Source organism: Coenobita brevimanus, chromosome 26 (assembly GCF_032717465.1).
Source record: "Coenobita brevimanus isolate Jiangsu-jjx chromosome 26, ASM3271746v2, whole genome shotgun sequence".
NCBI lineage: Eukaryota > Metazoa > Arthropoda > Malacostraca > Decapoda > Coenobitidae > Coenobita > Coenobita brevimanus.
This window is the reverse complement of record NC_136979.1, coordinates 44,553,956-44,576,901: the sequence shown is the minus strand read 5'-3', so window position 1 is coordinate 44,576,901 and position 22,946 is coordinate 44,553,956. Positions and strand designations below refer to the sequence as shown.

General features: G+C 42.3%; 2 protein-coding genes across 2 annotated transcripts in view; both read right to left on the bottom strand.

Annotated features, from left to right (window-relative positions):
* Positions 1-22,946, bottom strand: part of LOC145394204 (vacuole membrane protein 1-like) — a 65,540-nt gene that overhangs the window by 26,237 nt on the left and 16,357 nt on the right. The window contains exons 2-3 of the mRNA XM_080268194.1: positions 11,128-11,384; positions 5,611-5,701 (exon numbers count right to left, since the gene is read on the bottom strand). Of these exons, the coding sequence (XP_080124320.1) occupies positions 5,611-5,701; positions 11,128-11,384 (348 nt within the window). The remainder of the gene's footprint in view (positions 1-5,610; positions 5,702-11,127; positions 11,385-22,946) is intronic.
* TTLL15 (tubulin tyrosine ligase-like 15) overlaps positions 19,572-22,946 on the bottom strand; it is a 180,488-nt gene continuing 177,113 nt past the window's right edge. Inside the window, exon 6 of the transcript XR_013896318.1 lies at positions 19,572-19,583. The gene's annotated coding sequence lies outside the window, so the exon portion shown is untranslated. The remainder of the gene's footprint in view (positions 19,584-22,946) is intronic.

The window sequence follows — 22,946 nt, the reverse complement described above, 5'->3', positions numbered from 1 at the left end:
TTTCTTACACACTCTCACTAACTCATCCGCCAAGCCTTGCAGCTCCCCTTCATCTTCACTCAACAACACAGTATCATCTGCAAACAACAGTACAGGGAGTTTCCAAACACTATCCTCTCTCACCAGGGCCACTCCAACATCCACTAACCTACCTTGTACCACTTTTATTACCCCATCCATGTACAGACTGAACAACCATGGAGACATGACACATCCCTGTTTCAAACCAACTTTCAAAGAGAAAAATTCACTTAATTCACCATCCACACGTACTGCAGCCTTCGCACCATCGTACATACTCTTCACAGCATTCAACAACTTCCCATCTACTCCATATATTCTTAATACTTTCCACAATCCTTGTCTATCCACCCTGTCATATGCTTTCTCCAAATCCATGAAAGCCGCATACAACTTCTTTCCCTTCTCTAGAAACTTTTCCACTAAAGATCTAAGAATGAATATCTGATCTACACAACCTCTTCCCTTCCTAAAGCCTCCCTGTTCTTCTCCAGCTAATTCCTCTGTTCGTTCTCTAACTCTGTCAGTAAGTATCCTACCATACACTTTTCCTATTATACTAAGAAGACAAATGCCCCTATGGTTACCACACACTTCTTTTTCCCCTTTTCCTTTGTACAAGGGAATAATTATACCTGACTTCCAATCCTCCGGGACTCTACCTTCCTCCCAGGCCAATCTGCACATCTTCCACATCCATTCTACTACTATCTCTCCCCCATGCTTCAGCATTTCACCATACACTCCATCAATTCCTAGGACTTTCCCCAATTTAACTTTCTTCATTGCTTCCACAACTTCTATCCTACTGATTTCTTCCTGTCTTCTCACCTCCCTCCTTCTCCCAACCATTCCCCAGCCACTTATACTCACATTACTTCCATCCTCTACGTTCAACAATTCCTTAAAGTGTTCTCTCCATCTGCTCACTTTTTCTCCAGTCTCCACTAGTAATCTACCATTTTTATCTTTCACTCCCCTGCTAACTTCACTTCCACCCTGTCTTACTCTTTTCACCTCTCTCCAGAACATTTTCTTACAGTCCCTCCACTTTACACTCAAATTCCTTCCAAATTCCTCATCCACTCTCTTTTTACTCTCTCTTTCTAATCTTTTCACCTCTCTCTTTCTTTCTACATATAACTCTCTCTTCCGCCTCTCAACTTCTTCCACACCCCTATTTCTCATCCATTCATTGTATGCTTTCTTCTTTTGTGCCACAGCCTGTTTCACCTCTTCAGTCCACCACGCTGTTCCTTGCACCCCCCTCCGTAAGTAAGTAAGATTTAATTCGGTTTAATTACTGTAACGCGGGTGCATTAGCAGAACATGGACGGAGCTCTGAGAAGTGGGCGAAATCTGCAGAGTTCGCCTCTAGAACGATCACCCCTGGTCCAACACGGTCATACTGGACGTTCCCGTGATGCTGACAGACAATAAAAACTTCTGATCAAGTAGCCTTCCCCGCCCGCTATTGTGTCGTGATTGTGATGTCGCCCAATTAAAAACGCTTCTGCTATCATGTGATGTTTTGTTTAAATTTCTCCTGCCACAGCGCCACTCAGTCACATAATTCGCATTAGAAGGTGCTTTTTTCTTGCTGCATTTTTCTGCCCTTGTTACTGCATTTTACCCTGCTCACAATGCCTAGGAAGCCTTCTGAGAACCCCAAGAAGCAGCGGCACCTCCCTCAGGCCACCAAGCTAGAAAGCATCGAGAGGAAGAAGAAAGGGGAGAGGAAAGTGGACATTGACAAGGCCTACGACATGAATGAAGCCAACGTGAGGACCATAATAAAAAACCAAGACAAGATCCTGGCAGCAGTGAAGGCTTACAGAGTGCTAGGACAGGCAGAAGCAGGACCTTCCATGGCTGTGGACAAAGATAGTGATTCTGAGTGTAATTTCGAAGGATTTATGAGGGAGGTTGAGGAGGAGCAGCAGCCATTAACCGCTAGTGACACCAGCAGCCATCCTCCGGGGACCCAGTAGGACTACCTACAGCCTTGGATACCACGTTCCATTCCCAGCAAGCCCACCAACACTATCCTAAAAAGTTAGTTATCATTCATAGCACAGTACCACTTATTATAATTACAGTAGTACCGATATATGTATAGGTATATGGTAGGTATTTAGGGTGACTTTTCCTAGGGTTGCTGACATAATTCATTTTTCCCCATAAGCTCTGTTGTTTGTCCAACACGTTTTTGGTCCAACACGGGACCCATGCGTGACAATATTACCGCGTTGGATGCGAGGGTACTGTATACTGTATATATCAACCTATCTATTGCCAGACGCCTCAATCCCGTTTGGGGTGGCCACAAACAAATCGCCTCCAAGTTGCCCTGTCCCTCGCCATTTCACTGCCCTGCTCCCAACTCACACCCCCCTCTCTCATATACCTCTCCACCCCATCCCTCCATCTCATCCTCAGCCTCCCCCTCCCTCTTCCCCCCTCCACCTCACTCACATACACTCTCTTCGTCAGTCTTTCACCCTCCATCCTCTCCACATGGCCAAACCACCTCAGTGTGTTCCTCATAACGCTTCCTATCACATCCACATCAGCACCACAACGCTCCTTTATATCCTCATTCGTCAGCCTGTCTCTCCATGTGACTCCACAGGCTCCTCTTAAATAACTCATTTCCACTGCTCTCACTCTTGACTTGTGTCCTTCCAACAACGTCCAAGCTTCACTTCCATAAGTTAGAGTTGGTATCACAATACTGTCATGTAGTAACTTTATCACTTCCATGCTCACTTCCCTGTTTCTTATCACTGCTTTCAAGGAACCAGCAACCTTTCTTCCCTGCTGTACCCTTTCAAGCACTTCACCCTCCAAACCTCCATCCTTACCCATCACACTACCCAAGTACTTAAACGTACTCACATTTTCCAATTCCTCATCATTCACCTCTCTCAAAGACCATCACTTTACTCTTCCCTACATTCACATTTAGATTCCTTTTCTTACACACACTCCCAAACTCATCCACCAAGCCTTGCAGCTCCCCTTCGTCTTCACTCGACAACACAGTATCATCTGCAAACAACAGTACAAGGAGTTTCCAAACACTATCCTCTCTCACCAGGGCCACTGCAACATCCACTACCCTACTTGTACCTCTTTTATTATCCCATCCATGTACAGATTGAACAACCATGGAGACATGACACATCCCTGTTTCAACCCAACCTTCAAAGAGAAAAATTCACTTAGTTCACCATCCACACGCACTGCAGCCTTAGCACCATCATAAATACCATTCATAGCATTCAACAACTTCCCATCTACTCCATATATTCTTAATACTTTCCACAATCCTTGACTATCCACCCTGTCATATGCTTTCTCCAAATCCATGAAAGCCGCATACAACTTCTTTCCCTTCTCTAGAAACTTTTCCACTAAAGATCTAAGAATGAATATCTGATCTACACAACCTCTTCCCTTCCTAAAGCCTCCCTGTTCTTCTCCAACTAATTCCTCTGTTCGTTCTCTAACTCTGTCAGTAAGTATCCTACCATACACTTTTCCTATTATACTAAGAAGACAAATACCCCTATGATTTCCACACATTTCTTTTTCCCCTTTTCCTTTGCACAAGGGAATAATTATACCTGACTTCCAATCCTCCGGGACTCTACCTTCCTCCCAGGCCAATCTGCACATCTTCCACATCCATTCTACTACTATCTCTCCCCCATGCTTCAGCATTTCACCACACACTCCATCAATTCCTGGGGCTTTCCCCAATTTAACACTCTTCATTGCTTCCACAACTTCTGTCCTACTGATTTCTTCCTGTCTTCTCACCTCCCTCCTTCTCCCAGCCATTTCCCAGCCACTTATACTCGCATTACATCCATCCTGTTTGTTCAACAATTCCTTAAAGTGTTCTCTCCATCTGCTCACTTTTTCACCCTTCTCCACTAGTAATCTACCATTTTTATCTTTCACTCCCCTGCTAACTTCACTTCCACCCTGTCTTACTCTCTTCACCTCTCTCCAGAACATTTTCTTACAGTCCCTCCACATTACACTCAAATTCCTTCCAAATTCCTCATCCACTCTCTTCTTACTCTCTCTTACTAATCTTCTCACCTCTCTCTTTCTTTCTACATATAACTCTCTCTTCCACCTCTCAACTTCTTCCACGCCCCTATTTCTCATCCATTCATTGTATGCTTTCTTCTTTTGTGCCACAGCCTGTCTCACCTCTTCAGTCCATCATGCTGTTCCTTGCACCCCCTTTCGTCTTCTCTTCCTCCCACACACCACATCACATACTGCACATATTTCTTCTGTAAATATCCTGCACACACCTTCCACGTCCCCCATCTGCTCCAATTCATATTTGCCCAATCATTGCTCCACTCCTCTCTTGTACTCTGCCTTTTTCTCATCCTCCTGTAACCTTTCCACTCTCCTTGCAACTACTCCTTCCTCTCGTACAGTACAATACACATAAACATGGCTTTTGCTTATCTAACTGGCTGGTGAACGTAGCTGAAATGGTCAGGCAGTCCGGACTACTTCTGACTTTATCGGACTTTTTCCGATATACTGTATATGAATTTAGTCCAACAGCTCCTTGATTCCGAAAAAAGAGAATTCCGGTATATTGAAGTCCATTATATCAAGGTTTTACTCATTATCATCATTTGGACCTCCTTTCTCACCCTAGGGCAGGGAGAGAAGTAGCCAGCTCCAGACAGCCAAAGTCTGCCCAATTCAATGGGTCACACATCCATTCACTCATCATTCAAGCCCTCGAAATCCTAGCTCCGTCAGATTGACCAAAAAAATTTCACCACATTCTGTAGCTTCACATATACCTATCTGATATATTATAACAGCAAGTACTTGGCAATCATTTTTCATGATTTTCAGGCCATTTTACACACATTTTCATAATAATTTTATAAAGCAAGTTCAAAATTATTGGAAATTCCACAAAAACATTTAAAAAGTCACTGTTTTTAAATAGCTTATTACAAAGCAAAACTAAGTTATATTAACAAAAATATCTTTAGAATTCCCAAGTCACACTGCAACTTTCTGCACCCATCATACTTGGAATCTAAAAGCTGAAATTTTCAACACATGCTATTAAGGTGTGTGTGTGTTGTGTTGTGTAGAAAAATAATAGGAAGAAAGTAGACTTTCTGTGAGTTGTAGTTTATGATGTGAGGGGTAAATGGGTTGCTTAAGAGTTGCATTTTATATTGGTCATGTTGGAGAGAGAAGCCTTTAGGTGGTGGCACCAACATGGCCAGATGGTTCAACTGCCAGGTTATAAAAACATCCCTCATCTACTTCCCAGTCGCTAGTAAGGAGGCTGGTTAACTGTGGAGGACAGACAACTACAGCCTGCAGTCCACTGGGTTAACATTTTAGATGAGCCTTGGGTTGCAACTCCTACTACAGAACTTCTATTTCATGCTGGAGGTTGGTTAGCTGTGGAAAATGGGCAACTACAGCCTGCAATCCACTGGGTTAATATTTCAGATGAGCCTGGGGTTGCAACTACTACTACAGTACTTCTATCTCATACTGGAATCACAAACAGCTACTAACAGCTCTGTGTGGTCCTGGGGTATTGTAGGCAGCGTAGTAGCCACCCACCAACATGGCCACCAGCAGAACCAGTCTTTTGTTGTGCCATAATCTGCAGAGGAAACATGTCATCAGAGCTGCTTGTTATAATGGGTTTTTACTGTTTAGTATATTACATCACCACCCTTTTCATCATTTTAACTCAATTTCAGATACATCACATTCACATGGAATACAAGACCTCCAAAGCATAGTGCTTTAAGTTCAATGAAACCATTAACCTGTGAGAAAAAGTCTACAAACACTCTTTCTATGCCACACAAGGTACAAAACTGTAACCCAAGTGTTGACTAGCAGGGTTGACAATAATGAAATCACAGAACTATGATGCTGCATTCTAGGATTTTGAGAAGGTACAACAGAGGTACTGGGATTACCAAGTATGGTACTGAAAGGAAGCCGTCAGGTGCAATAAACAAGCAGTCCTCCCCTAACGTGGTTTGATGCAGCACGATATTGCTCTAATGCAACACAATTAACATTCTAACGCGGGAACTGTAAGCCTAACGCGGTAATTTGAATCCTGAGTCAAGCTGAGTCTCTCAAGGAGTTCATTTTTGACAGCGACCCATCCCTTGCAAGAGGTAACGATGTGATTAAGCAGATTGTTGATGCAGTCAGCATCTACAATTGTATGCACACCGACCGAGTAAACCGTCGTACACAGTCACTGATCACTCGTTACTTCGCCAGACAAGCTGCCACTGGTCTAAAGCAAGAGGATATCCAGCGACAAGAGGATGAAGAAGCTATGAAGGACCTAGAAAGAAATATTTGGAGTGTTGCTTGTGAAACAGACTTTGATGAATTTTAGTGTGTGTTCTCCTCCTCCACCTCATCTCCAGCGACGTGTGTCCGTTCTCCTCACATAAAGTACAGTACAAAAAATAAAAATAGTCCTGGATTGACATAATGTATTTTTTATAACCATATTAATGCTTTTAGGAGGTTTAAATTGGGGGGTATAAAAATTTTTTTTGTACCACAAGGGGAGAAAAGTGGACTTTGGGCAAGGCTGTGGAAGGAAATAGGGGTTTTCAATAGTCCCTCTAATACAATATTTGCCTAATGTGAGGTCAGTGAGGATGCAAATACCCGCTTTAGGGGAGGACCCCTTGTATTCATTCAGAGTCTTGTATAGTGTGTGCAACAATTCATTTTGTTTTGTTTCATTTCGTTTTTAAAGGCTCCAATATGCTCACATGAGTTGGCCTTTATCATCTATTGGCGGCTCTCCATGCTGCTCAACCTCTGGCAGCTTTCCTATTCAGTCCCTTATCCTTGAGATCACACTCAATGACCTCATCCCAAGTATTTTTTGCCTACCTCTTGCAATCCTACCCCTAACGTTAACACTTCTCACTTTCTGCACTCAATTATCATCCCCCATCCTCACCACATGCCCAAACCATCTCAATCTACCTCTCCTCATCACAATACCAATACACTACAATCTCATCCTATCTCTCAACTCCTTCATCGTAAATCTAGTCTCCTCAGGCCTAGCGCTCAAGAACGCACTGCACGTCCACCTAATCATTGTCATTTCTGTACGTCTGAGCTGGCGAATATCCTCTTCCTTTGTTGCCCAGGTCTCACAACCATACAGCATTACACTCCTAACATATGCTGTATAAAAAGATCCCTTAGCACCGAGGGAGAGCCCTCTCAAGGTCAGGAGAGGCAACAGCTCCCCGAAGTTCTTCTAACCATTCCTCACTCTAACCACAGAGCTCCAGCCCCACCTCCAGCATACAAGATGTCTCCCAAATAACAAATCTCTTCCACATACTCAAGAGACTCACTAGCAAGATCAATCCTTTCACACCTGGCAATCTCCACATGCTCTCACCGACACACCATACACAAGATATCAGCATTATCTTGCAGTCAACCTCTAATACCACTACATCTTGTATGCACCCACTTATCACAAACATTGCACACGATGGAATTAATTCCCATGCCCTTGTGGTAAATCACACAAGGCCACTCTCCCTCTTCTTTGACAGTACCACCATCAGCCCTGGATACCATCACTCTTGTTTTATCTACATTTACTCTTAAGCCCTTGTGTCTCATACCATCTCTCCACTTCCTAAATCTTTCCTCTGCCTCCCTTTCATTCTCTGCAATCAATGCCAAATCATCGGCATACATCTCCCACGGAAGTCCATTTCTGAAGTCATGTGAGAGGGCTTCAAGTACTGTACCATCATAAACATGGAACTCAAGACTGACACCTAATGCACACCAACAGTCACAGAAAACTCAATCACTCAAATCTCCATTCACCCTTACTTGGGTGTGAGCACCCACATACATGGCCACAACCACACTAACCAGCCACTCCTCAATCCCAAGCTTTCTCGTTGCCCACTTCACCACCTCCCTTGGGACTCGGTCAAAGAACATCACCAAATCAACAATAACAAAGTACAGATCCCTTTTCTTTCCTATTAATTTTTCCTGAAGCTGTCAAACAATGAATATGTCATCAGTGGTCCTTTTGCCTGACATAAATCCAAACTGCATCTTACCAATGTTCACTCTTTCTCTCGTCAAAGTACAGATCCCTTTTCTTTCCTATTAATTTTTCCTGAAGCTGTCAAACAATGAATATGGCATCAGCAGTCCTTTTGCCTGATATAAATCCAACTGCATCTTACCAATATTCACTCTTTCTCTCGCCATACCTTCTAGAACTCTCTCCATTACCTTCATTATCTGGTCCAAAAGCTTTACGCCTCTATAATTTCCTTTTTCCAGGGCATCACCCTTCCCCACGTACAATCAAAAACACAATTATCTTCCTAGTTCCGTGTGAAGAAAATTTATGATGGGCGAAATACAATGAAACATCTATCTCTGCCAGTGCGTGTTTCAGATGGTTTGATTTTTCCACTATGTATTCATCAAACATTGGGAAGATGCTTGTGTCTTTGCTTGTACACATGTAAAAGTACACTCTTCAGCCAGTCATCTGGGACGACACCTTCATATACGATCGTATTTATCAAGTCTTAAACTAACCCCTTTCTCCTGAGGCTATCAGCATTCGGCAGTCAACCCAGACACATCTGCTGCCTTCCCCACCTGCACCTTGCCTAATGCCCTGCTCAAAGTCGCACCGTCAATTAAAGGCTAAGGGTTAAATACTGGATCTGCTGGCTCCAAATCTTCCCTGTTCCAATCAAACTCCTCACTGAACATCCAGTTGTAATGCTCTCTCCAGGCGTCTTTAACATCCGAGTGTTCACCACTACCTTCCTTCATCATTCTTCACACACTGCTCACCTATGATATCCCTGTTTTCCCCTTTCATCTGATTTGCCACCTTAAATATCATATTCTTCCCTTCCACACTATTTAGGTTATCAAGTAAAAGTCTCTGAGACTCGGATTTTCCCCTGTAAACCTCTTTTTTTTAGCCCTACACTTGGCAGCCAAATATTCCTCTTTGTTACCACCCCTTTTCCATTCCCTGAAAAGCCTTCTTTTCTCCTTAATTGCAGGTTATACACCCTCATCCTACCATTAAGTTACTTTAGGTCTTGGGAGGGCCCCTTGTCCATCCATACACTGAATCAGTAACTCTCAGGAGATTGTTCTTGAGAGCTCTGTACTGTTCATTAATGCTTCTGTCAATGGTTTCCTGCTCAGCCACCAATCTACTTTTCTCGCTATAGAAGGCATCCCTTACCGCCTGGTTTTTCAACTTCCATATTCTCCTCCTAGGTGCATAAATTCTCTTTTTCATCACCTGCTCCTTAAGGACCATGTCACATGCTGCACACACTCCTTGCTCCCTAAAACTTATCCCTCATCAACTTCCTATCAGACCTCCTGACCAGGAAGTAGACTATCTGGCTACTATTTCCCCCCAGACTTGTATGTAATCAGCCTACTCTCTCTTTTCCTAAAATATGTGTTGCACACAATAATGTTCACTGCCTCCCCAGAATCGAGTATCCTTTCCCCTTCCTCATTCCTTGCACCATATGCACATCCCCCATGTACCCCTCCATATCCTTGAGCTGCTTCACCTACTTGACCATACAGGTCCCCTCCCAAAACTACAATTTCATCATCCCCCATACCACTTACCACATGTACCAGTATTTAGTCATCCCAGATTCTATCTTTTTCTAAATCATCCAATCCAGCCTGTGGAGCATACGCCAATATAAATGAAAATGTGACCCTATCGAACAAAGTTTTTACTATTATCCTTTCACTCACTCTCAATACATTCATGACATATTCCACTCATTCCTCCTTAACCTGTGGACTGCGCAATTACCTTTTTTTTATCCCACCCCCTGGTGCCCAAAAAAATGAAGGAAATTTTTTTTTTTCTTACAGTTTTTGTTTATTATAAACTTGAAGATAAACATCCAGGGCATCTTCTGGTGAAAAAAAAAAAAATCTCTCCCTCCATCTTTGCGTAGGGCCATGCGTAAGTTTATGTAGGTGAAAAAAAAAAAGAAAAAAAAAAATCATTTTTTTTTTTTTATTATAAACTTGAAGATAAACATCCATGGTATCACCTGATGAAAAAAAAAAAAATCTCTCTCTCTTTGTCTTTGCATAGCACCATGTGTAAGTTTGCGTGGGGATCAAGCTGTTAAAGGTGATGCACGGCCAGAACAGCCTGAGCTGTGGCTCGCAATGCGACACTACCCAGCCTGAGCTGTAGCTCGCAATCCACAGGTTAACCAACACATCCACACCACTATATCCATCTGCCCTACCCTGCCAAAATATCTTGTATCGACAATCCCTCCAACCAATCATTCTGGCTGATCCACCCCTGTAATCCTACACACAGCCAACATCCACTCACCTCCTACTCAACACTTCAACCACTTCCTCCACTCTACCACTCAAACTACCCACATTCCATGATGCCACTCTGATCCCCTTGGGTGATTTAGCTTCCTCAGGCTTGCTTTGATTTTTCTCCTTTTTTGTCATAATCAGTAAAAACAATAGGGAGAGAGAGAGCACAGACCCCACCCACCTGCACAGTCCCAAGTCCAAGCATGGGACCTGTGATCCATAGCCCACTGGCTGTGGCCTCAAGACATCCTACCAGGACAGCTAGAGGGACACCCTCCAAGTGTACCTTGGCACCCTGAAATATTGGCAATACTGGGGGGGGGGGGGGGAAGCCTAACCCTCTCAAGTATTCTGATATAAAATAAGTTGCATTTGGCTTTCCATTAGAGAGTCTTCTGTGAGTGAAGTTTTGAATGAGGGATCTGTTTAGTTTTCGGCAAGTACAGCTATTCTAACTGTCAATTTATAATCTGGTTCTCAGAGGAGGTAGCCACAAACAAATTGCCTTCATGTTAACCTCTCCTTTGCCATCGGGCTGTCCTTTTTCCAACTAGCACTAACGTCATTCATATATAGAACTGCTCTACCCTGTCACTCCAACTCATTTTTGGTCTCTACCCTAGCATCTGTACTTACTTGACCAAATACTCTGATGCGAGGATGAAACACTCCCTAGTGAAATAATTTAGCGTCTGTACCGGCCGCCGCCACAGCACCAGCTTGGCCCGCTCCTCCTTCTCAGCCAGTCGCTGTTCCAAGCTGGGCCCACTGAGGATGCCCACCATGCTACCAGACCCGTTGGCCTGCTTCCCACACCCCGCTCTGCCCTGCCGCTTCTGTGCTGATGTCTCCCCCATGGCTACCACGTGGTTACCCCGCGACTCTCTCCCTGCCTGCATGGGGGATACATACTGTTATACATTCATACAATTAAATAGTCAGTTCTAAAATTAAGTAAAGGATGTGTTCAAAAAGAGTACAATTTTTTTTTTCCATCAACAGTAATTTAATGAAAGATTGCCTATTAAAGTTCCACTGCTTCCTACAAGACTGCTTTACCGATCTCCACAAATGTGCAGTACTAGCTGAATGGAACCAACTGTAATATGTTGGAATGCATCCTGTCTTATACATTAGACCCTGGCTATAACAAGCCTCAATATAATGGATTTTGGATTTAACGAACGCCTTAGAACCCTCTGAACTTTCGTCAGCTATACCGAACAATGGTCATTAAATGGGGCACATCATATGGCCCTTTCAAACACCTCCTCTGGGCCCACCTAACTGTTTTCAGTTATACCAAATGATGGTTATTAAATGTGGCTCATTCTATGGCCCTTCCAAATCAAAACTACCCTCTACCCACCATGATTGCTGAGCTGTAAAAACCGATTAATAGTGTACAGTGATCCCTCGGTTATCACACACTTGGTCATAGCAGTTTTCGTTACCACTGTTAGATGAAGTTCTGCACTCCTGCCGTTATCAAGTATTTTGGGGAGTTTAAAAAAAGGAAAAAAGAAACTTCGTTATTTTGTACCAGATCTGGTTTCTGCCAACAATGATGGTGCAAAACCTGTGGTTTCTTATGGCTTTGGGGGATTCAAAAATAAGGCTCTACATAAGGAGTTAATTGAAGGTGGGGGAAGTCACTAACACTCCACCCCCTAGCTTCAAAACCACATAACTCAAGCCCAGCTCATGTCTTTATATGGTACTTGTTCTACCTTACTGTGCCCTTTTAATCATTTTCTATTAACCTAACCATGCCCGTGTGTGTATCTGATACCATAACAGGATGTACATATTTAGTGGATTGTTGTAAAAAGGAACATTTGGGTTTACAAGTGGGGTGCCTGGTACCAATTAGGATAAATCTCATAAGTTCTGTGCCTTCCTTATGGAACAATTTCATTTTTACACACTAGGCGTGGTACCAGGTACAAGTATGTGCAATAACCGAGGGATCACTCTACTAGTCATGGCAAAGTACTGTACAATGAAATGGATGTGAAGTAAGCTGCAAAAGGGTGAAATTATAGGTCAAATTAGTGTACAATGGATATAGTTTTCATTTTTAGTACAGGAATATTATTTTTTAAAAATTCAAACGTGCTTGAAATCCCACCAGTGGGGGGGGAGGGGACCCTCAGATATAACAACTTTCTAATTTACCGAACCTGACTCCCTCAATTAGTCTGTTATATTGAGGGTCTATTGTAATTTTACTACAATTAGGGAGGACAACAACAAAAATACAGTAATGCAGTCTGTCATCATTTAAAGTTGCTTCATTATTAAACTGCTCATGAATTACTATTTTTCTCATTTACAGTAGTTAGTTATGATTCACTTTTATTTGTACGGTAAAAAATGAACTGTGTGTGTGTGTGTGTGTGTGTGTGTGTGTGTGTGTGTGTGTGTGTGTGTGTGTGTGTGTGTGTGTGTGTGTGTGTGTGTGTGTGTGTGTGTGTGTGTGTGTGTGTGTGTGTGTGTGTGTGTGTGTGTGTGTGTGTGTGTTTCAAGTTTTAACCCCTCAATCACAAATTAGAAGTAACATGTCACAATTAAATTTGTTTCACTTACAATGGCCTTTTCCCAACACACGTCAGACTTTAACTGATGACTGCCTGTGATACTGTGACATAATCTTTTCAAAATTACTGCCATGGGATGTAAACTCTAAGAAGCTATGTGCAAGTTCAAAATACACAAACAGGTAAAAATCAGTCATTGTTAGAAACTGACTGTTGTGTGACTTTTGTGTTACAGAAAAGCTTGTGACTTACAGTATAACAGTGGAATACAGCATACTAGCACAAAAGTAAGCTCCTGTTTTGTAAGAACAATCACAAGTCCAGTTAAATCAACTTATTGCAGCAAGCTTACTGCTCTCTAACACTGCATTATAGAATGGTAACACACTAATGCATTAACCCTACCACTAGTAGGGGTTCTCTCAGCAGAATAAATCAATCCTGGTGTCTGCCAGAATACAAAAACTAAGTATGCTTTCACCACTGAAGGGGTTACTGCAACAAAGCTGTCATACAGACAAAAACTTGATACCACACATACTGTGGTTCTCAAATCATTACAGTATAATACAAATCATGCAACATGGATGAAAAACATCACAGCTGGATACTTTGTCAGTTTTGTACCCCAGTGCTGAAACACACAAACTAGGGTGAAGGTTTTGCTTACATTGCATTGCAATATCCTGTAAATCAGTGGTCCCCAAACTTTTGTAGGCTTTAGGCCACATTTACCTGTGTGTGTGTGTGTGTGTGTGTGTGTGTGTGTGTGTGTGTGTGTGTGTGTGTGTGTGTGTGTGTGTGTGTGTTCAGTTTTAACCCCTCAATCATGAATTAGAAGTAACATAAATCATACTTAAATTTGTTTCACTTACAATGGCCTTCTGCCAATACCAAACACGACGAACTAGTAATATGTAATAGTAATAAACTATTACATGGTTTTCAAAGTAATAGTAACAGATCACAAATTCCTGGCTGTAGGAGTAATAGTAACAAAAGGCAAAGTAACAGATAACTGTATATCACTTTCCTATTACAGACACTTCTTTTGTCTCAGGTGTCAACAAAATAAATTATATATGCATTGTCAACCTATCTATCTATCTCTATCTATTGCCAGACGCCTCAATCCCGTTTGGGGTGGCCACAAACAAATCGCCTCCAAGTCGCCCTGTCCCCCGCCATTTCACTGCCCTGCTCCCAACTCACACCCCCCTCTCTCATATACCTCTCCACCCCATCCCTCCATCTCATCCTCGGCCTCCCCCTCCCTGATCCCCCCTCCACCTCACTCACATACACTCTCTTCGTCAGTCTTTCACCCTCCATCCTCTCCACATACCCCTGGGGGTAGGGGGGTTTTTCAAGAATACTCCCCCAGTATCCCTGCTTGTCATAAAAGGCGACTAAAAGGGTTGGCGGAAGGTTAGTGCCCCTCTCCGGAAAACAACTAACTAAAAAAACAAACAATTGTCAACCTACTGATAATTATTTGTCACAGTACTATCTGGCAACTGCATCTCCTACAACAATAACCATATATATCCATAAATAACAGAGATTCTCATTAGCATATATTGTTCTTGAGCCTGTAGTGATTTGTGTGAAACAAGTATCAATATTTGTTACAAAAGTCAATTAAAATAGCCTTCTCATCTTGGTTACCTGTTGGTAGTAACAGTTAGTGTGACATTTTTCCACAATTATGTAGTGTGACATTTTTCTTTCAGTAATGTTATATACAGCATTATTTACACAAAAACTTGATCTTTGCAGAAGTTCTTTAGTTTGTGAAATATGAATTTGATGTTTCCAAGAATTTAAAAGTGGCAAACTTTTCTTTCAATAAAATATAATACAGTACTTCACTGACTACATACAGTCCTTGAAATTGTAGTAATCTGCTTGAAACAAATATCAATACTGGTTACTATCTATTCATCTACCTATTGCCAGATGCTTTAATCCCATACGGGGTGGCCACAAACAAATCACCTCCACGTTGCCATTCCACTGCCCTGCTCCCAACTCACACCCCCCTCTCTCATATACCTCTCCATTCCACCCCTCCATCTCATCCTTGGCCTCCCCCTCCCTCTTCCCCCCTCCACCTCACTCTCATACACTCTCCTCATCAGTTTCTCACTCTCCATCCTCTCCACATGGCCAAACCACCTCAGTGTGTAGTAGTAGTAGTAGTTGTTCCCTAGGCAGTCTGGCCAAACAGCCCCGAGTCCCTTAGGAAGGCCATGGCCGAGACCAGGCTTTCCCACACAGCTCTCAAAGAGTGTATGTTGTGTTGTTGGCGTAGGTGATTGTGTGCAATGCAGTCTTCCATAATATGCTTAATAGTATGGGGTGCTGTGTTGCAACCTGGACAGGCATCAGCGACGGAGTCATCCAGCCTCTTCTGGTAGCTTAAGAGGGCTGGATGGTGCCCACATCTCAGCCTGGCCAGGTGGACCCTGTCCTCACGAGGAAGATAGGATTCAGAAGGGTGGATGTCAGGAGGCCGTGCATGCAGCTGTGTGTTGTCTTTTAGTAACTGAATGGAGCGGCGAGTGATCTGAGTGTGGATATGCTTCTGGAAGCTGGTCTGAGGTGGGCGAGGGGGTAGAGATGACAGTATTTGTGTATGGTATCATGTGCTGGGTGTTGTTTTGATGTTCCTTGGTTTGGGTGGATGTGCTGCCATGTACTGTAGTGGATGTTGTGGGTTTGTGGAGGCTGCAGCAAGAAACTGGGTGCCTCTCATGTCTAGGTGATCCTTGACTTTGAGGACTTTGGTTTCTTGATGTAGGTGGTCTGTGGGTGTAGTAGCTGTGCAGCCCATGATTATTTTTAGGGCCTTGTTCTGTATGGTCTGTAGAATGTTGTAGTGTGTTTTGGTCAGGTTAGAAGCCCAGGCAGGGCTTGCATAATTCATCACTGAATGTATGTATTGTTTGTATACTGTGGTGGTGGTTTCTTTGCTGTGTCCGAATGTTGTATGGGCAAGTGACCTCAAAGCATTGAGTACTGGTGTTATTTTATTTTTAATGTTTGTGATGTGTTGTTTAAATGACATTGATGTATTGTATGTTACACCAAGGATTTTTTTTTTTTGGGGGGGGCAGGGGAGTGTTGTTTATGGTGAGGTGTGGGATGTGACTGTGTTCTGCTGTCCAGTTTGTGAGAAGAGTCACTGTAGATTTGGCTGGGGCTATTTTGAGCCTGTTTGTGGTGAACCATTCATGTAGTGTGTTTTTCCTAATGCTTCCAATCATATCCACATCCACACCACAAAGCTCCTTCACTTCCTCATTTGTCAGTCTCTCTCTCCATGTGACTCCACAAGCTCCTCTCAAATAACTCATTTCCATTGCTCTCACTCTTGATTTGTCTCCAAGAACATCCAAGCTTCACTTCCATATGTTGGAGTTGGTACCACAATACTATCAAGTAGTAACTTTTTCACTTCCATGCTCACTTCCATGTTTTTTATCACTGCTTTCAAGTAAGAAGGTGTATCTGAAGCACCTGCAGTAATCAAATCTTGCACTGAACTTAGTCATTTGCACTCTGAATTCTATTTTCTTAACACTGCACACTCAGTTCTTACTTGAGCTCCATTGTACCTTAATGAAATCAGTGTTGCACTCTGCACTTAGGTCTTTGCACTCAGAATTCTAATTTCTTAACACTGCGCACTCTGTTCTTGATTTGCCCTCCATTGTACTTCAGTGAAATCAGTGTTGCACTCTGCACTTAGGTCTTTGCACTCAGAATTCTAATTTCTTAACACTCCGCACTCTGATCTTATCCGCGCTCCATTGTACCTTAATGAAATCAGTGTTGCACTCTGCAGTTAAGTCTCTGCACTCAGAATTCTAATTTCTTAACACTGCACACTGTTCTTTTCACTTTCCGGACATGCCTTTGGCTCTATTACATTGGATAGTGGAGGGATTACTGTATACAGTATATATATATATATATATATATATATATATATATATATAGTAAGACCTAACTATAACGGATTAATTGGGGCCGAAACCATTCCGAAAAATGCGAAATTCTGATAAAAGCGACATCCAGACTTTCTCCTGTTAACCCTGGCTTTTTCCGATATATCAGACATTAGTCCGCATCGTTTGAATGGTTTTTAAACCGTTTTGACTACCAATGCAGTACTGTGCTGTATTATAACTTGACTACATTAATCAAATGGTATAATATATATAATAAGAATGTACTGTACACTGATAAATATGTCTTTTATTTACCACATTGTGGTGAACATAGCTGACGTGGTCAGGCAGTCTGGACTCCTCCTGGCTTCATTGGACATTTTCCGATATATAGGAATTTAGTCTGGTGGCTCCTTGAGTCCGATAAAAGCGAATTCCAGTCTATTGAAGTCCGTTATATCGAGGTTTAACTGTGTGTATATATATACAGTATATATATATATATATAGAGTCGACCTTCTGTCTTCGCGGGGGTCAGTGGCCTGAGACCCCCACGAAGATCGAATATCCGTGTAAAATTGGTACTCCCCTAAAAACACCCCTAGCCCCCCATTTCCTTCTTTAATGAAAGAAAACCCGTGTGTACATGTCAATAAACACTTTATTTATAATTAAAGTATGAAAAAAATAGTTTAATTGCGTTGGTGGATGGCCGCTCACACCGCTCGTCACAGCTACACTCTCACCCTCCACCACCGTTACCAGGATTTTCCCATTCTACCTTCTCCAGCACGGTCATTACCTTCTTCTGGCGCTTTGGGGTGCCTTCAGGAGATGTCTTGGCTGCTCTCTTAGGGCCCATGGTATATAAAATGATGGTGTCACGGAGAGATCAGCGAGTACAAGCACACACAAGCGTGGTCACAGTGAGAATGGGTTTCGGGATAATTCGCCGTCAAGTCAATTCGCAGTCACAACAATAACAAGACAATTCGCCGTCAGGACTTTTCGCTGTCGAGACGATTCCCCGTCATTTATTTATTTATCTTTTAAATATACGAGTTTTAAAAGTGGTGGTGGTTTATTGTTTTTATAATAAATGTAGTGACGACTGCTGAGGCTCAGCCATATCTTTCCCCACGGTTTGCGTCCACTATGGCTGATCAGAATAACACGTTGGATATTGTCATTTAAGATGAATATATACTTGTACCTCTTCAGAGTCGTTTTAAAATATACCCAGGACGTTGTAGTACCAATGAAAATTAATGAAGACAGCTACGGGTGACGCTAGAATATAATTCGAAGTAGACTACAGCGAAGTAGAAACACGTTAATTATTGGCTAAAAGTGCAACTTATAAATGATATCCAAAGCCTACGCTATTGAATGAACATAGACTTTGATAGATCCCCCTGATATTTAGTTATTAAAGTATTAATTATTCAAAAATAAGTATATTTATAGAATGACGGGGAATCGTCCAGGGTGCGAATTGTCCTGATGGGGGAATCGTCCACGCTTTGACAGCGAATTGTCTGACAGCGAATTGACTTGACAGAGAATTATCTCTAAACCTGAGAATTAGAGACCCTGCTGCAAGAGATTCAAAACACTGCGCGGGTGGTGCTGTGGGCGGTATGCAGCGTGTGGCGCGCAATTTGAATGTGTTTCCATTTTTCTCTGGACTTCAAAAAAGGTGATTTGGTTTCCCTGGTGACAAACTGCGAATATTCGAAACTGCAAACAGAGAAACCGCGAGGACAGAGGGTCGCCTGTATATATACCGGTATATATGTATCTTTATAACTCTGAGAAAGAATGACCAATACAGTATATCACAAGTTTCCAAGGCACCCTCCGGGCTCCTAATAAGGCTCCCAGGGCGCCATGGCACCTGTGGACTACAGGTTGGGGACCACTGCTATAAATATTTGGAAATACCATACCATTAAAAAAACTAAAGTATTTGGTAACGTGCAAAGAAAAGCCATACTGAGCACATGATTATACCTGCTCCAGCACTTCAGAAGCTTGTCATCCTAACTGGGTTAAAAAATTCACTCAACATCTGCTCCTCCCTCCTGACTACCAGCCCCTCACAGACCAATTATTAAAATAACAAAATGCACTTAGCCTATACCTTACACAGTACAACTCCAAGCCCAATTACTATTCAAAAAGCTAATTAGCCTCATCATTCACCCCATTCCATAACATCTAAATCAAACACAAAACGAGATATTTAATACAAAATTCCATTATCTTGAATCATACAACACCAAGTACGGCAAATAACATCATGGCTGATCAACAGTAAGAAAAACTATGCTGCACCTAACACCCCCCACCACCAACAGTCAACAATAATAATAATTAGTACAACACTATCTATCTATCTATCTACCTATTGCCAGACGCCTCAATCCCGCAAGGGGTGGCCACAAACAAATCACCTCCATGTGTCCTGTCCCCTGCCATTTCACTGACCTGCTCCCAGCTCACACCCCCCTCTCTCATATACCTCTCCACTCCATCCCTCCATTTCATCCTTCTCTCCTCCTCCACCTCATTCACATACACTCCTCATCAGTCTCTCACTCTCCATCCTCTCCACATGGCCAAACTACCTCAATGTGTTTCTCCTAACACTTACTATCACATCCACATCCACACCACAATGCTCCCTCACTTCCTTATTTGTCAGTCTGTCTCTCCATGTGACTCCATATGCTCCTCTCAAATAACTCATTCCCACTGCTCTCACTCTTGACTTCTGTCCCTCCAGCAAGGTCCAAGCTTCACTTCCATACATTAGAGATGGTATCACAAAACTGTCATGTAGTAACTTTTTTGCTTCCATGCTCACTTCCATGTTTCTTATCATTGCTTTCAAGAAACCAGCAACCTTTCTTCCTTGTTATACCCTTTCAAGCACTTCACACTCGAAACTTCAATCCTTACTCATCACACTACCCAAGTACTTAAATGCACTCACATTTTCCATTTCCTTCTTATCCAACCTCACCGTATATTCACTGATGTCAATTCTCTCGAAGACCATAACTTTACTCTTCCCTACATTCACCTTTAGATTCCCTTTCTTACACACTCTCCCAAACTCATCCACCAAGCCTTGCAGCTCTCCATCGTCTTCACTTAACAACACAGTATCATCTGCAAACAACAGCACAGGGAGTTTCCAAACACTGCCCTCTCTCATGAGGACCACCGAACATCCACTATCCTACCTTGTATTTCTTTTATAACCCCATCCATATACAGAATGAACAACCTTGGAGACATGACACATCCCTGTTTCAATCCAACCTTCAAATAAAAAAATTCATTCAGTTCACTATGCACACACTGCAGCCTTAGCACCCTCATACATAATCTTCACAGCATTCAACAGCTTCCCATCTACTCCATATATTTTTAATACTTTCCACAATCCTTGTCTATCCACCCTGTCATATGCTTTCTCCAAATCCATGAAGGCCACATACAACTTCTTTCCCTTCCCTAGAAACTTTTCCACTAAAGATCTAAGAATGAATATCTGATCTACACAACCTCTTCCCTTCATAAAACCTCCCTGTTCTTCTCCAACTAATTCCTCTGTTATTTCCCTAACTCTGTGAATAAGTATTCTACCATGTACGTTTCCTCATTACACTAAGAAGATAGATGTCCCTATGATTACCACATACTGTACTTCTTTTTCCCCTTTTCCTTTGTACAGGGGAATAATTATACCTGACTTCCAATCCTCCAAGACTCTACCTTCCTCCCAGGCCAATCTACACACCTTCCACATCCATTCTACTACTATCTCTCCCTCATGCTTCAGCATGTCACCACACACTCCATCAATTCCTAGGGCTTTCCCCATTTTAACTTTCTTCACTGCTTCCACAACTTCCTCCCTACTGATTTCTTCCTCTCTTCTCACATCCCTCTGTCTCCCACCCATTCCCTATTAATCTACCATTTTTATCTTTTGCTCCCCAACTAACTTCTTTGGCACCCTGTCTAACTTTCTTTACCTCTTTCCGAACTTTACACTCAAATTCCTTCCAAATTCCTCATACAGAACTATATATATATACTGTACAGTATATGTTGTATAAGTATTAAGACTGCAAATACAGACAACATAAAAACCCAAAACCTACAATCCATACAGATGTAACTCATCAATACTCACAAGATGAAAGCCAGTAATCTGTGGGTTAATGATGCGTTCAATATATTCCAGGTCTATTGCTGTTGACATCTTTCCTTATTAGGCACAATGATTCCAGCCGGTCTCTGGTGCTAAAACCCCCTCTCCTCCCACGAGTTACAATTCAGCAAATGTATATCTTATCATAACCTACATTTCAGACATTCTGAAATTTTTTTTTTAAGTCAATAACATTTCAGAATTTTCACAACTTATAAGTAGTGCCTGTTTATATGATTAAATAAAAGTCTGTGACTGTTCCAAGTTCCAACCAAGTCAGCATTTGTTTTTGTTCTTTCCAATTACCAAAAGTAAATCATTACATCTGTATGGCTCAGCTATGATAGGTCAGTTCCAGTCTAGTGCGTGACCAACTTATAAAAATAAATAGATCATAATTTCAACTATTAATGAAAACTCATGAACTTTTCTCAACTCCAACATTCATTAAATTCAACTTCACTGTAATACTTCGCTGAAATTCACTTCCTTCACCCCCAGCTGACATGCCCAGCCTCTCCCACACTTGTGCTAGTGAGGACTGATTGGAAGCAAGGTCAGAGGGACGAGGGTGAGGGAGGGGAGGGAGGGAAGGTGATGGGGCAGAAAGGATGAGGGAGATTAAGATATGGGAGGGAGCAAGAGAGGGGAGAGAAAGGTATGGTTATGGGAGACAGAGAAAGAGAAGTGTGGAGTGGTGGGAGAGGGATGGAGAATAGGGAAAGATGGAATAGTGGGAAAATAGAATAGAGAAGGGAGGAAAGAGGGAAGGAGAAGGGGGGAAAGAGAGATGAAGAATGACAGACAAATGGATAAGATGAGATGGTTACGAAATGCATAGGTACAAATGGGTGGAAATGAAAATATGAAGCACTAAAGGGTAAGATTTACAATAAGTAGGTGGGACAATCAAACAGATAAGATATAATTACAGAAAGAAATGAACAGAATGAAGCCAGATAAAAGTAGCACAACAAAATGTAACAAATGCAGAATGGAAGACCAATATGGAATGAAATCAGGTAACAGAATAAACTGGAATGACTGAATATGATTAACAGGGTAAGGTGAAAGGAGGTAGAGGGGTGGGGGAACTAGATAAATTAGAGATAAAGGTGCCCTCCTGACCAATGACCCTTGTAACCAGTATCAGCACACACAACAGCCCATGATAGTAGCAAGTGGGGGCATAGATATAAAGCATACACCTGAGACAGAGTGATAATTACAGGCATAACTTCTTTGTATCTATCTACCTATTACAAGACGCCTTGATCCTGCAAGTGGCCACAAACAAATCACCTCCATGTTTCCCTGTCCCCTGCCATTTCAATGCCCTTCCCCCAGCTCACACCCCCCTCTCATATACCTCTCCACTTAATTCCTCCTCCTCGTCCTCAGCCTCCCCCTCCTCCTCCCCCCCTCCACCTCACTCACATACACTCTCCTCTTTAGTCTCTCACCCTCCATCCTCTCCATATAGCCAAACTGCCTTGATGTATTTCTCCTAACACTTTATCACATCCACATCCACACCACAATGCTCCTTCACTTCCTCATTTGTCAGTCTGAAGGAATAATTTAACACTGATAAAGATAACTTGCTTTTCTCACTGTTTGATAATAATAATAATAATAATAATAATAATCCTTCCATCCATCATCTAATCCTATGCTGCCCCATTAGGAGTGCACAAGCCCAGAGCTAGGCAAGTTAGTCCTGACATTTAA